Source organism: Falco naumanni, chromosome 2 (assembly GCF_017639655.2).
Source record: "Falco naumanni isolate bFalNau1 chromosome 2, bFalNau1.pat, whole genome shotgun sequence".
Lineage (NCBI taxonomy): Eukaryota > Metazoa > Chordata > Aves > Falconiformes > Falconidae > Falco > Falco naumanni.
Genome location: NC_054055.1, coordinates 48,189,319 through 48,204,672, shown reverse-complemented (window position 1 = coordinate 48,204,672; position 15,354 = coordinate 48,189,319). Strand labels below are relative to the sequence as shown.

At 38.9% G+C, this 15,354-nt stretch overlaps 1 protein-coding gene across 7 annotated transcripts in view; it reads left to right on the top strand.

Moving 5' to 3' along the window:
* The first annotated feature begins 504 nt into the window (after positions 1-504).
* The window catches only part of RBM26 (RNA binding motif protein 26), a 58,927-nt gene continuing 44,077 nt past the window's right edge, over positions 505-15,354 (top strand). For 5 of the 7 annotated variants that reach the window (XM_040584284.1, XM_040584281.1, XM_040584283.1 and 2 more), the window contains exons 1-3: positions 506-1,000; positions 13,945-14,063; positions 14,618-14,754. In XM_040584284.1, the coding sequence (XP_040440218.1) occupies positions 930-1,000; positions 13,945-14,063; positions 14,618-14,754 (327 nt within the window). In that variant the 5' untranslated portion in view covers positions 506-929. Of the gene's footprint in view, positions 1,001-13,944; positions 14,064-14,617; positions 14,755-15,354 lie in introns of all 7 variants that reach the window. The other 2 variants (XM_040584280.1, XM_040584278.1) reach the window with 1 other exon arrangement.

Below are 15,354 nucleotides of genomic sequence, written 5' to 3'. Positions count from 1 at the left end.
TGATCCTGCCAGGGAACCACCGCGTGAGGGCTGGTGCCCACCGCAGCGCCCCATACCGCCCCTACTTCCAGAGTACACGTGCCAGCTCCCACGTCTTCGGCGAAATTTTTTACTCCGATCTTTTTTTAAATAAATTATATTTATTTTTATTTTGGCAAACACTTGTGCGAGTTCGAGCCACGCGGGAGGGAGCACTCGCTGTGTCTCCCTTTACGCTTCTCCAGGGCGCGTTTCTTTATTATGACTGCCCGGGAGGCCGGGGGAACGCTGTCCCCTCTCGGGAGAACAGCGGGCGGGCGAGCACACCGGCGGGCGATATCCTCTGGCTGCCGGGCGGCCCCGAACGGGCGATACCCTCTGGCTGCCGGGAGGGCCCGAACGGCGGCCCCTACCGCCCGTGCCTCAGCACCGCCGCCCTCCCCTGCCGGCCCCGCCCGGCCCCGCCTCCCGGCAGCCCCCGCGCGCCTCCTGTCCTCGCGAGACTCCTTAATCTCGCGACAGCGGGGCGCCGCCATTTTACCTGCTTGCTCGCTTGCTCCGTCTGGCTCTGCGGCTGAGGGGAAGGGGGGTGGTGCGTTTCAGAGCCGCGCTCGGGGCCTGCCGCTTGTGGGGCCCGTCGCCCCCGCTGCCCTTCGCCCGCGCTGAGGTGGGGGGGGGGAACTGTGGAGCGGCCGGACCGCGCTCCTGGCCAAGGAGCGGCGAGAGCGGGGCCCGCAGGGAGCAGCCGTTGCTCGGCTGGGTCCGCCCCCTTCGTGGCGCTGGGCCTCCGGCCCTGCCAGGCGGTCTCTGCCGAACCGGGAGGCGGCCGCGGTCTCGGCGGGTGGGGGGAGGTGCGGCGGGAGCCGGGGTCCCGGCCGGCGGGGCGGCGCGGACCCCGCCGCCGTTGTTGCTGCTGCTGCCGGGGAGGCGGGGGGCCCGGGCCGCTCTGAATGGTGGTTAAAATGATCATAGAAAACTTCGAGGCGCTGAAATCCTGGCTCAGCAAAACCTTGGAGCCCATGTGAGTAGCCGCGACCCTTCCTCTTTCTCCCGCCCCCTACAAAATAAACCTTCCCCTGGAAAAGACGGGGATCCTCAGGGGAGGGACTGCGCTGCCGGAGAGGCCCGTGAGGGCATCCCGGGAGATGCCCTCCCGGCGCCCTTCGCCCCCGGCCCGCTGTGAGGGAGCTGCGTCGTTCCCCCGTTCTCCCGGCGGCGTCCTCGGCTGGGAGGTAGGACCGTCTTTCTCCGGAGAATGCAGCTTTCCCCCCCTAGCGACCGCCTTCGTCCTTCCCTTTGTAGCCCAGGGTAAGCGGGAGATAATGTGCCTGCGTGTGCAGCTCAGTGGTCCCCCCGCGCAGACCAAGTTAATAATCACTGCCTGCCGCCTGTCCAGTGATGCTCTCTGAGAGAGCTCTGGTGCCATTGGTATGTTTTCCAGGATCCTGGGATCTTCCCAGTAGCGCTTTCCATAGACTCATCACACGTATTCTCGGTTGTTTAGAATATTTGATGCACTCTTGTTTCCCTCTCCCCAAATAAAAATTGCATCAGCAGAGCGGTTGGGAGTAGGAGCCCCAGAGAATAATTTGCCTATTTGTGAATACCTGCTTGGCCTCTAAGTATAACATTCATGTGAGTAATTGGGAGTCTTCTGCAAATAGTCAGTGTCTTCCTTCTCTGAATAATGTTTTAGTGGAACTGACACGTGAACTTGGTTTTCAAGGTTTCCATCTTCTGGAAGTATGGTGTCTACAGATGTTTTAGAGCAAAGCGTGCACTTGTCATTCTGAAACTCCATTTTAACATGTCTGAATTAAATTGCCAGAGCTTGATTTGAGTCAGTAGAACTAGAACTTAAAAATTAATTGTAGCATTAACTTCTGAGGTGTTTGGCTACAGTCAATTTTACTCTGCTATCAAATGCGGGGGGGGGGGGGGGGGGGAGTCTGCTTTATGGTTTCCATAGCCATTAGTTATGTATATGTATGTATGTGTATAGTTTGTATCACTTATGCTGAAATGACTTGAAACAGTTATAAAAAACTGGGACATTTTTAAGCGAAACTTGTTTGAGGGGGGTGTGCAGGCTTTTTTCCATAGGGCCTAATCCAAACCACCCTGAAATAGATGAGTCTTAAACTTAATTTCAGTGGATTTTGAATTAGGCCTACAGCAAATGACAGAGTGCCTTTATATAAAAGGTTTGACCCTTAAGACTGTGGTAGGATTATTTTTTTTTTATTTGCAACAAGAAATGCATCTTCTTCTGAAGGTGTAGTTTTGGGAAGGTGAATTAATCTTTCTCTTGGGTCAATGTAAGGTAATAGTAGTATAACAGAGCACATTGATAAGGTAATATTATCTTATTTTTTATTTGGTAATAGAATACCAAAGCGCTTTGTGTTCTGTGGTAATAGATCCAGTTAGTCCTCTTGTGCAGAATGGTCCCAGTTATTCTCTGGATAGTTTTTTGCATGAGTATTCTGTTAATGGCAATCAGGAGTTCACTACCAGTATTTAGTGTGCTTGTCAGGAAGCTTGGAACAGACAATATTTAACTTTGGAAAATCATTTCCAGAATACATGTTGGTAATTTGAAGTAAGTCATGCACACTTAAGTCTCAGTTGGTTAGCAGCTGAAGATTGATATATTTGCTTCAAACAGCTTGCAAGGACCATTTTTAAGTTGTGTGGAATCTGAAACTGGAAGTCCACTAGTGGCATTTACAGGAGGGCTTCAGCTGACTTCAAAATCCCTTTATTAAGTAAATAGGTTAGGTTCTTTGGATTTTGCAGATCTGTATCCAAAACTAATTTTTACAGTTTTCCTGCTCTTTCTAGAGTGTTATGAATCAGGAGCTGAAGTTTTAACTTTCACCAGTGAATAATAAAAGTTTCTGTTCACAATGTAAGAAGTATCAAAAGTTTGCCAGATACAATTTAGCTGGAGGTCAGTGTGGTTCATAAGTCTTTCCTTTCAAGCTGGGTTCGTTAGTGATCTGTAGTAGTAACATCTTACACTGGTAGCAAACTCAGGTTATTCCATGTTTCTCTATTTGTTTCAATGTTGAACTGTGTTATCTGCTAGTGATAGTCAGCAGTTCAAGGGTGAAATCGGGATTTTCAGCTTTTGTGGTAAGTGCAATTTTCTGCTTTTTAGCACTAAAAGGACCAACGTGTTTCTGTTAAATGTGGTGTGTGAGCAGTTCAAATGTAGTGGTTATGCTGGAAAAATGTGTCATTGGGTAGGGAATTGCTGACCTGGAGGATGTTGAGTTCTCTGAATTTTTACCTTTGGGAGGAAATAAGCCAGCAGAGACAGTTAAATTAAGTTGTCATTCAGTTTTGCACAGTGCCCTGTGTAACTGCATTATTCCATTAAATGTTGGAATTGGTGGAGAAGTATTGTCATTTCCTAGCAGTCAAATACTCTTGGAGCTGCTTCTGATCTCAGCTATCTGAAATGTGTGCCTACAGCCATAGCTTCAGGATGTATGAAAGTTTTAGTGTGCAGTTACTTCTAAAGAAATAACTGCTTTTGGTGCAGTACTAGTACAATGGGGCCATAGGTGCTGGTCATCTGGAGGTGTTACCATAGTTTGAAGATAATTTTTGACTTGTCTTTTCCTTTCAATGAAACAAAAATACTTGGCGCTTTTTTTTTTTTTTTATCTCGTAGCTCTTTCAGAAACCTTTAGCTGCAAAATAGGCAGCTGAATTTCCTGACTAGACTGAGAAAGACACCACTGTATTAGATCATTATGGAGGAGTTGTCTTGGTAGTTTTAAGGGGAGAAGTGCATTTAAGAAGACAAATAAATTTTATAGACTTATATAGGTCTATATTTATGTGCTAGTTATCTAGAGCTCAGTAATTAAAGGTACTTTATTTTTGAAGTTGTCCATTTCCAAGTAGTTAGCAGGTTTTAATCAGGATGTATAGCTTGTTCCAAAGGCCATAACGTGTACTTCTGAAACAATGTTTTAGAGCTTGAAGATGGCAATATCCATAAAGATTGTTTGATTTTATCATGAAGTTTTATCTTTAAACTAATTTACAGCATGCTGACTTGTTAGTGTAATGAAACAGGTGTGTTACGTAATTGTATGAACCAACATTAAGTTGTTGGATTGCTTTCACATGGTGCCCCTGGGAAATACAGTTCATAGACAAGAATGTTTGGAGGAGAGGGATGCTGGAGGACTTAAGTTTTGGAATTTTTTGTTTGTGGTAGGTTGTTGGGGGTTTTTTGTTTGTTTGATTTGGACTACTCTAAGGCCTTTGGCAAAGCTTTGGTGATCCTCCATACAAACAGTCCTTATCCGAGTTTGGTCTTGTTGCAGTGAGGCAGAAACTGCAAATGCTACCATGCTGGAGCATTTTCACTGTCCAGCTTTGCTTAAGAGGTGGTAGCTCTCTAGTAACTTTCTACCGTCCTCCAAAGAGAAGCTGCTTTTACGGTTTTGGAAATAACTCTTTAAGCAGCTCAGTTTCGCGTGCGGAGAATTACTAAATATGCACACGGAACCGTTAACGGATACAGCTATGTTAATGTAGTGCCAGTGTAAACAAAGTGGCAAGAGTATTTTTTTGTGTGCTGTGGTTCCTCTGTATTTGAGTAGAACTACTGTGTATGTTCAACTCCAGTCGGCTCTGTAAAGGACATCTTTGTCTTTGTCTAAAAGGACATTTATCAACAGTCGTCTTCGTTGCTTGCAAACAGCAGTATGCATGGCTAAAAGTGTTACACACTTTCTTGTCCATGGCATGGCTCCTGTAAAGTGTTAAGAAATAAGGTTATAGTCCAAGTTTAATATTATGTCTGTCACTTACCGGTTAGTAAATTAGTACTAACAAGGTCCTCACTGAGCCATATCTGTTGTGATGGATTCTTTTCTGCAAGTCCATTCCAGGTCCTGTATAAACTGTGTATATAACCCTTGCTGGAATATCAGGATCTGGCTTGGCAGAGTTCCAAGTAGGGATGTCTTTGTCATTTTTTTTTTTTCTTGAGTTTCTTTGAATCTCTACCTGTGGAAAAAAATTAGCTCTTTTGTACTAATGCTGCACTTAATCATTTTGCCTTGTAAGAGGTTGTAATGTTCTCCCTCTTGCCCTAATTCTTTACAGTGGAAAATTTCTTGTTTTTAATTACTTTGTGTAAAATAAATTTAATTAAAATCTGCTGCTGGCCCACTGAATTTTATTTACAGCTTCATTAAATCTCCCATATCTAATTTTTTCCACTTTGCTGCATTTATGTTTTCATGAAGGTTAGTTCACGTACTAAATCAGACTTGCAAGGAAGATGAAAAAATAATCTAAACCAATGTTTATGCAGTATTTAGGCATACCTCGTTAGTATGGCAAGATTTTTTTTGCATTGGTTAACCCTGTAAGTGATCATGATGTTGTAACTACTTAAATCAGAGGGAATAAAATCCAAAATGCTTAAAGAATATTTTGAGTATATTTATCATGGGGATATTTTATGGCAGTCAAGTCAGTATGCTCTGGTGTTCAGTTAAGTCTTCACTGTTCTATTTTTGTTTGTCATACTTATAAACCTTTCTTTGTTAAATCTCATCATATACTGTTCGGCTGTTTGCGTCTTTGCTCAATTGTTAATACTGTACTGGTTAGTTACTTTTAGCCAGTTACTTAAGAAAGGTAGTGAATAAAAAAGGGCTTAACAGTGGTGTAGGGGATATTTTAATAAGCCAAAATACTGAAAGAATAGAAATAAACTAAAATCTAAAACTTTGGCATTCCTTGCCACATACATGTGGCATACTAGCCTACGAATAACACTCATCGGTCCACTGGGTTTTACTCCTTTCCCATGAAACTTCCTAAGAAGTTCAGAACAATAGATGTTTCTCTTAAATTTACATACTCTGTTAACACTTTACATTAAGCTATTTATAACTAAGGCAAATAAAACACAAATACAGGCCATTGGTATGTCACTGTCTTAACACTAAATGAAGTTAGTCTTCTCTGTTGTGAAACTTGATAGTTTGTTCACCTGACTCATGGAGAGCTGTTGTACTTGAGAAACTGAAGTTCCTAACTTAAGTGCTGATACTGCTAAGCTTCTGTGTAAAACATACTCCTATAGAATTAAAATGTTGGTATTTCAAGCTGTAGTTGAAAGCAGAAAATAAAGAGAAAATTATTCCTGTCACAGGAAACCTTTCTTGTTCTTGCGCTGAACATCAGCAGCAAAACTGAACAAACCCCTTGACTGTATCACAAGTCATGGAGACATTATGATTTTTTTTGCTTTCTGCATTGAATGTGTATTGGACAACCAGCAAGCTGACAGCTGTTTTGCCTTATTGAGAGTTGTCTTGAATTTAGAGGTGGCATTTTAAGCTGCCAGTTACTGGCTGCAGCTGTATGAACGTGTCAGATCTGGGTATCTTGATAATTTGAACTGTTGTAATGACATCAGTAACTTACATAACAGCACTGGAAGCTGTTGTATTCCTCCATGTATTTCTATTACTTTCATTAACTCTTTAACAGTAGTAAAAGTGAGTATTATAAGGGTGGTCCTTCTCATGTACACTAGTATCTCAAAATAGAAGTTGGATCTTGCTGAATGAGTCTCATTCATTTTACTTATTGAACACTGTAGCTTTTTATAGGTCTGTTGTAGTTGTTTTAAGTAGCAACACAACAGAATGGTACAACTGCTTAAATTAGACTAGCTGCTCTGCCCAATACACAACGTACGTACGAAGTATTTCTCTCAGCCTTCAAACATAACCATGTCCACCTTGGTTAATGTCAAGAACTGAGGACTATTCTAGAGAAATAAAAATATTAATCTTTAGGCAACAAAACTGTATTGAAATTTAGGTTGTAAAGTCTCAGCATCAGAGTACAAGTAACATGCACCTACGTGTTATTTCTTTACTTGTATGTCCTTTCCTTTACAAAAACCATTCACTGCGTGGAGAACTTCAGATACGCTTTTGTGGTTTCAGTGTATTGTGGTATCTTAAATCTGTTGAACGAGTTTCAGCACTTGCAACACCTTTCTGGTCTGTACATTCATTTAAAAAAATGAAGGACACCCCCCGCCCCATGTAGTTTCTTTTACCATCTTCAAGTAGTGTGTGCATGCTAGCTGTGTCCAAAGTGAAGTATAGATTCAGGGTCTTGGCATTAGCTTGAAATAAAGGCGATGAAATATACCTGAAATGAACAAGTAGTGGTTTTTTGCAAGGAAGCTTCATAGGTTTCTTTTCTGTCCTCCTCTCCCTCCCTGAAGAATACTTTTTTCCCCTCTGAGTAACTGTTCATTTTGTGAAAACTGTCAGATGGGAATTGTTTTTTTTCTCTCACCCCCCCACCCCTCCCCCAAAGGTAAAAAGGTTAGGTACCCTATAGTTGAACACTACTTATGCAGATATTCCCAAAGGGCAATACACATGTTGTCTAAACATTTTCACCAGAGGGTAGACTTTGGAATACTGGATTATTTTTTTTTTTGTAGAAAAGTGTAAATCAAGCTATATTGCCAAAAAGGTTAAAAAAAGCAAGTTAAATTTCTATGTAATGTTTGCGTTTTTGTCTAGTAACTGTGAATTTAAGCTACAGTTTGTTTTGCTGTGCCAGTGAGATTTTTACTAAAGGATTGTCCTCTTGTTAAACTGGTGTCTGTATTGTACAGCACAATTGTACCAGGTCTGCACCAAATACTGTAGATACTACTACTTTAAAAATTTACCAGAAATAATTACTATTTTAAGGCTCCAGATCACAGTGGCTACTTTGCTTGTTAAGAACAGATTAAATGTTGAATTGCTGCATGAGTAACTTGGCACTAGAGATGTGGACTTTTCTGTGATGAAAGCATCTGGGTTTAGATATTTCAGACCTTTCCTTAAGCTAATGAGTTCATACTTTAAAAGGCTTCGGCTTGGTATATGTGTAGGAAACCTAATTCTGTGCTTTGTCATGTTGGAAAACATTACTTGAGGAAGTCAGGCTGGAGTGCAATAGGCAATGTTAACCAGCTATTTAAAAATGTGATTTTTTCAGATACATGATCACCTTCACAACAATCATTCTTGAGTCTGCTTGCCGTTTGTTATTTCCTTGCATATTCTTCCTCCTTGTCTTGGTTGAAGAATTCAGCAGGTTTGTGGGGTTTTTCTGCTGTCGATGTGAGTATTCAAACAGGACTCCTAGTGGCCTTATATTTGGTACTTGGTTGGTGGAGAGTTCAGGGCCCTGTTGAGGAGACATGCCCAAAGTTCTCAGTTGATAGTGGAGTATGTAGTCCAACAGAGACTTTCAGATCTGCCATCCCTTTTGATACCTTTCATATTAAAATACTCAGCATCTTTTGTCTTTCATTTGAATATGTATTTTTGTACTGGTGCTTAAACACGTCCTTAGGCACTAACCTGGCAAAATAGGTTCTCGGCATACTGTATTCAAAGTTTGTGTTTATTCTCTCTCAAGGTTTGAAAGATACCTATTGTATGCTTCTATTCAGTATCTTTTAAAATGGTTCTTCTGAAGTATTTGTGTACAGAGGTATTTTGCTTGTTTAGCTTATCTGCCTTTTTAAATTACTTTTAGCTATTTTGGCAAAGTCTTTCTAAATCAGTATAAGCTCTGTTGTTAATAAGGGGATTTTTATGTACAGCTACACCAGTAAGTTTTTTTGTGAAAAAACTTTAATAGGTGTTCCACATTCACTGCATTTGTAAGTTATGATCAACATCAGACATCAACCTTAAAAGTCAGACTGGGTTCTCAGAACACGTTTAGTACTTTTTATTTTAGAATATTTAAATCTGAGTATTGGAAATGGATAGATTGATATTTAATGAATTGCAAAGTATTCAAGTAATAATAATAAAAAAGACTACAGAGAAGTGAGTCTTCTTCAGCCAAATTACTTTCCCCTTCTCAAACGTTCCTTAAAGCTTAAACTTACTCTAACAACTTCAGCTTTCCTCTTCTGCTTTATTTGCTTTATTTGACATGGTAAATAATGACGCCAAAACCAGATGAGATCAGAAACAAGATTTTGAACTTTCCTGTGAGGCTTGTTGCAATTGTGAGTTCTTGCTCCTGCGGTTGAAAAAAATACATGATTGGGTGTTCCTTTCCTTTTTGAAGCTTTTCTCTGGTGGTTAGCAGTTGGAGGTATCCAGATCATTCTCTGAAGAACATACAGAGCTCTAGCAAGAGGATTCTTCCATCTGTGCCTGTACATTAAAGCAGGATTACAAGAGCAATCTCCCTTGTTTAATACAAAGCAGTAGACACTACATATTCTCTGACTGATAGAGTACAGATTCTGCAAAAAAAGCCTGACTAGATGTAAAAAACATTTAGCTTTACTAGGTAGGATCATATATTCAGAAAATGGGTGTAAAAAAGCATGCTGCGGTGTTTAATTGTAGCAGGCACTTGGATGAACTTGCTGCAGTGGAAGTGAGTTAAAATTCCTTGTGCCAACTGTTTTTTGTTTGTTAAAGAAAACCTGAAAAAAGAAAAAGGGGGGAAATTTATTACTGCCTGCAACACATGACTACAAAAAGTCGAGAGGATGTAAATGGTGGGATTCAGAGCTGAGAAATGTTTTCTATGTTTCAATGCATGTGAACGTTAGCCCAGTTTTAGCATAAGAGTGAAGTTTAGACATAAACTTCTGTCACACTTTTAATGCACAGATTCCATTTATGCACAGGTCTGTGGTGTACCACACTATATTCAAGTTGAGCTGAGGATTCAAACCTGCATCTAACAATTGAAAATATGTATTGTTCAGTCAACACTAGAATTTAAATATAGATTTATTTTTAATTTTGAATGCAACTTAGATTATTTGAAATGTGTAGGTGGTATTCTGATTTTTCTCACTTTTCTGAATTGCCAGTTCAGGACCTTTTTCTATTAATCTTACAATCTGGTAGAATATAGCATGATATGTAGCATCATAAATCCTTGTGCTTCACAGTCTGTTTGCTGCTATTAGCATGGGTGCCTTTCCTGTTTTCTTTGAAGTGGCATCACTTAATAAAGTCATGCTGATTATAAAAGCATAGAACAGAAGACAGAGGTGTAGAAAAACTGATAAAGCTAGCCTTATGGGGGAAAAATCCATGTAAGCACAAAGATACAGCAAGCATATTGCATATTATTCACACACAAAGGCTGCTATTCTGTAAGAAAATACTGTGAAACTACAGAACATAAGAACTTGTTTTTCAGAAAAACTCAAGGCCCCTATAATCCAAACCAGCAGATTTTCACTAAACCAAAGAATGGAGAATTTATACACAGCATTTTGGAATTCAGTTTGAGTGAAAAAGTAGATAGGAACTGCTTTAAAAAAAGCAGTGCTCTCCCAAATCGTTAACGGTAATATCCAGAACTCTTAATAGCTATAAATAACAGAATTTTTCATTAAAACCTCCTGTATTCACAGTTCTGTAAAGTTTAAATTCACTTTTTTCTTCATGAGACCGGTTACTCTCTTCCGCAACTTCAGGTTGCTGGCAGTTTAATTTTAGCAGCATCTTAACAAACAAACAAAAAACTCACCCAGAAATCCCAAAGCATTTTGTAATTCTGAAATGCAGTAAAACATCAGGCTATGATGTTAAAGCTGTCTAAAGTACTAGCTGCAGAAACAAGCATGGTCTTCACAGTAGTGCGGAGAAAACATCATTTGTTTGTAATCAAGCCTTGAACAACAGATATAAAAGAGGAGACTTCTGTTTCAAGCAGTACATGAAAAAAGAAGTCAACCTTCAGCTGTGTGAAGATCATTTGCAGTTTAATTTCAAAAGTGAAATCACATAAAATCATACTGTCAGTTTACAAAAACATTTTCTCCATCTCATTTTTCCACAAAATGCGTTGTGTTCATTATAGCTTAGTTAGCATCAGTTTGAAGTAATTAATCTCCTAGTATTCTCAAAATACAGTATTTGTTGAATAACCAAAGTAAATACAGTTTTAACTTGAAAGCATGTTAAGTTCTACCTGTTGTGTACAGGGGAATTTCTACAGTTACATATTGAATAATAGTAAGAGAGTTCAGTATGATTGTTTTGCATTGTTCATATGTGGTTGTATTGCATACAGAGTGATAAATGGTAAGATAGTGCCACAGGAGAAATTGATTCTATGTTTTGGAAACTAGAAGTACATTTATGTACATTTTTATTGAGGGTAGTTTCTTGAGAGTATCTTGGAGTTAGGTGGATGGATTCAAATTCTGAAGACATTCTGGGATAGACTATATTGTTAAGATTTCCAAAATCACTATGACAGGGAGGGGTGAAAGCACTAATTCATTTGTTAATTTTTAAACGTTTTTATTTCTTTGGGTTTTGGGGTTTTGTATGTTTTGGGGGTTTTTTGTTTGTTATATCTTTTGGAGTCTAGGTGGCTTTCCAGACAAGATTTTTCCATTTTCTGCCCTGCTTATGACAGAGTAATCAATTAAACTGAATATGAGGGTGTTGTATAGTTACTACTGTAGGAGCTGGAGAATTCAAGTATGTTGCAGTAGCTAACAGCAGTGGGGTTTTACCTTCTAGACTGACTCTTGGGGTTTTTTTATTTTCTTTTATTTGGTTTTCCCCCACTAAATATTGAGTCTGTGTTGTCATTTAAATCAGTTGTAGCAGATTTTGAACAGTGACAGCTGACTGTTCGTATTATTAGATGAGAACCAAATTTGTGGAAATTGATTTTAAAAATTCAGCTAGTAACTTTATTTTATTTTTGTGGAGAATAGAAAGGAGAAGAAAATAATTGAGGATTATCGTATGAAAATTGTTGTGTCCCCCCCAGTTATTTTCCTGTTATGACTGTAGATAGATAATATGAAAATAGCACAGTGACTTTGAGGCACGGTTCTGCTTGAAACTGGAGAGGACTGAAAATATCCTTTAGTGACACTGAAGTTGCATTACGTGACAGTAAAAGAAAAAAATATCTTTGCAAATTCAGACATTGAGAAAACCCTCATTGCAGCCTATGATGAACACTCTTCAACATGTGGCTTTCAGATAATCTGCTTGGATGATGTGCTCAGGTGCTAGCAGCATAGAACAGACTGCAGACCTACCAGTCTTGCAGTAGATGTTATGTGCCTGCTTTCAAGATGACTTGGTGCTTGGACAGCATTTTCTTCTGGATAAAGGATTGTTAAATCTGAACGAGGGCAAACCAGATGTGATAGTTAAAGGAAAACATTTCTGGAGCATTTTCAATTGGTGTGCAGTCTGTTTTTCAATTAATGGCATATATTTGCATTTTGTCAGTGTAATGTGAAGGTTCTTCTGTAATGTAGACTGATTGTGAACTCCCATCTCCTCTATCTATAAATAATGCAGACTAATGCAGAATACTGTGTTGTGTCCCCTAGCTGCTCAAGTTGCTTTTACAGCATGAAATTCTGCTATTGCTGGCTTTCTGGAGGATGCCGTGTTTCGTTTGATGCTAAGTTATGTTTGAAGCTGTGACCTTTTAACTTCAGGGCAATTTGTGCTGGGCCCAGGCTATCCAGAAGATCTCCTGAGGATGGCTGCCAACAGATCTGCTTCCTTTGCTTAGTGGATATGTTTGCATAGAGGATGTTGCTTGCTGTGCAGGAGATAGTTTCTTTGGGGAGAATTAGGTAGTGTGATATGGTGATGGATTTGGTTTCTTCTGTCCAGTGACTGAAATACATGTCATTTAAATGATCAACATTCAGATTCATCATAAAGCTTCAGAACTGAAATTTCACTTGTTTTAATGTGGAAGAGATTGGGAACTGCTGTTTGATACTCAAATTCAGTGCAACCCCATGACCACAGTTTAATTTTATTATTTCTCAGCTGCTTTTGTTAGAGAGAATGTACAGTGAATTTTGCTTTCCTCTTGTAGTTCTTTAAAACAGTAGTATTAACTTTGATCACCACCCAAACAAGCTAGCTGTCCAGTGTCTTAACACATGACCAGTGCCCATGTGTTAAATCTTGCCTAGTTTTGTGGGGTCTGAGGTCTTTCTTTTGTCAATGCGAAATAATGGGATTAAATGGTTTAAGAAAATCTTGTTCTGCCTGAAAAAACAGCATCTCACCATTTCATTAGTTACTGACTTTGAATTAAGAAGTATGACATGTTTTCCTGCAGTATTCTCATTTGCTTTTGCAGGTTTTACTCTATTACACTACTACAAAGCTCATTGTAGATTACTGTTTGTGAAACATTGTAATAAAATTGTATTAGTTACGTTGAATAATGTTCCACTTTAGTGTGGACATAGAGTTTACACTGTTCTTTGTTGATGTGCATGAGACCATCGGCATCTATGCTGAAGTGCTCAGTACTTAATTGTAGATTGAATTTAGATACCTAAAATGGATGGTGATCTCCTACATTTCCTTTCATTCAAAATTAAGTTTGTTCAGTTAATCTTGCTTTTTATCATGTTCATATGTAGGTAGTAGTAAGATAGATCAGTTCTGTGTCGCTGTATTCATTTGTAATTAGGTAGACTGGATTTCCTAACATGTGATTTCCATGTTAATAGTCACTTAGTGTTACACTCGGAATTACTGATTTCATCATGGGAAAATTATGGGACTATTTGTTGTGTTTGTAATTTTTTTAAGACTATTAGGCAGTTGAGGCGGTTTCTTTTTGAATAGTTTGTTCTAGTTTGCTATGAGGCGCTCTGTGCAATATTGTTTGGAAATATCCTAGGCAATTGCTTTTCTGGAGAAGAAAGGTTATACTCAGCAATCTTACAAATCTGAACTGTGTCTTAAAAAATACCCCTCAGTGTTTTTCAGTTACTTAGGTAGGAAATGTTTTGGTCCCCTGTATGTATTGGTCATACCAGTTTCAGACATTAACTTCTGTATTTTAATTGTTTGTTTTTGGTTTTTTTTGTTTGGTTTTGTTTTTTTATTAATCTATTTGTAGATGTGATGCAGATCCATCTGCCCTAGCTAAGTATGTTCTGGCATTGGTAAAGAAGGATAAAAGTGAAAAGGAACTAAAGGCATTGTGTGTTGATCAGCTGGATGTATTTCTTCAGAAAGGTATGGTCTTTCTAAAACAGTTAAGCTTGAGTGAAAAGTCTATCTTGTTTTAATTCATTTAAACAATCTTTTACCACAGAATCGCGCATTTATCCCTCTAGCTTTGTTACTTTGAAGTTTGTAATCCGATTTTGCTAAAGTAATTTGTTCTAAAAAATGGGTGTATAGCACAATATGCATATATCAGGTATATGTTTTGTGTCGGTTGGTATTCCTGGAAGAAAATTATGCATGTTGAAGAGTTTATTGCCAGGATTAGAAGTACTAGAGCTCTGTACAGATATATTCCAGTAATATTTTCTCAGCTGTTTTATTAAGAGACATTAAATAATTCAAGGATTTAAAACCTTTGTGAAATGTCATTATTGACATGTTTCTTGACTCTGTAAATGTTCTTTTTAAATACAAAATTAGCAGCAGAGTATTTAAAACATACTCTTGGTTGTTTTAACTATTTGGTGAATGTTGGGTAGGTTTTTTTTAATTACTTGTTTTTAAATGGGATGTTAACTGACATTTTGAATGATGGATATTTGTACACTCTTTACTTTTAGAAACTCAGATATTTGTGGAAAAACTGTTTGATGCTGTGAATACAAAAAGCTATCTACCTCCACCAGAGCAGCCATCATCAGGAAGTCTAAAAGTAGAATTTTTTCAGCACCAAGAAAAAGAGACAAAAAAGGAAGAGGTAAGCATTGATTTTATTTTAAACATGTGTCTTTTTTCCTCATTCCTTTAGTTTGCTTATGCGATTCAACTTCATCATGTTAATTTTTTTTACTATCAATAGTCCCCAAACTTACACTACAGCATTAAAATGTCAGAAGATTTTTGCCTGGTATGTTGAATACTGCTGCGCAATTTTTCTAAATGTAAGTGGGTGCTTCAAAGCTAAACCAAAGCAGTTCTGACTCAGCAAATGTAAATAAAGTTATTGAGTAGTGTAGGAGTTGCAGTATCACCTACATTGGTTCTTTGCTCAGGATTGCTGTTGTAATTATGCTGCTGTTGAATTCAGCATAAATCCAGCCTGCCATTCCAAATGGCAGTCCTCATTCCTCCAATGGCTTTACCCAGATAACATCCTTATTCAAACAGAAGCGTTTATATTATTCTTTGAGGCAGAAGAGTAGATTTGTCCTTTTCAACAGCAGCCTAGGTTTGGCTGTGTGAAAGTGTTTGACTGTGATCTGAACCAGCTAATCTGCTGATTGAATCAAAGACCTTAGTGTGTCAGTTGTTGAATATTCCTGTCTTCCCAGATGTGTCACTGCACCGTAGTATGGAT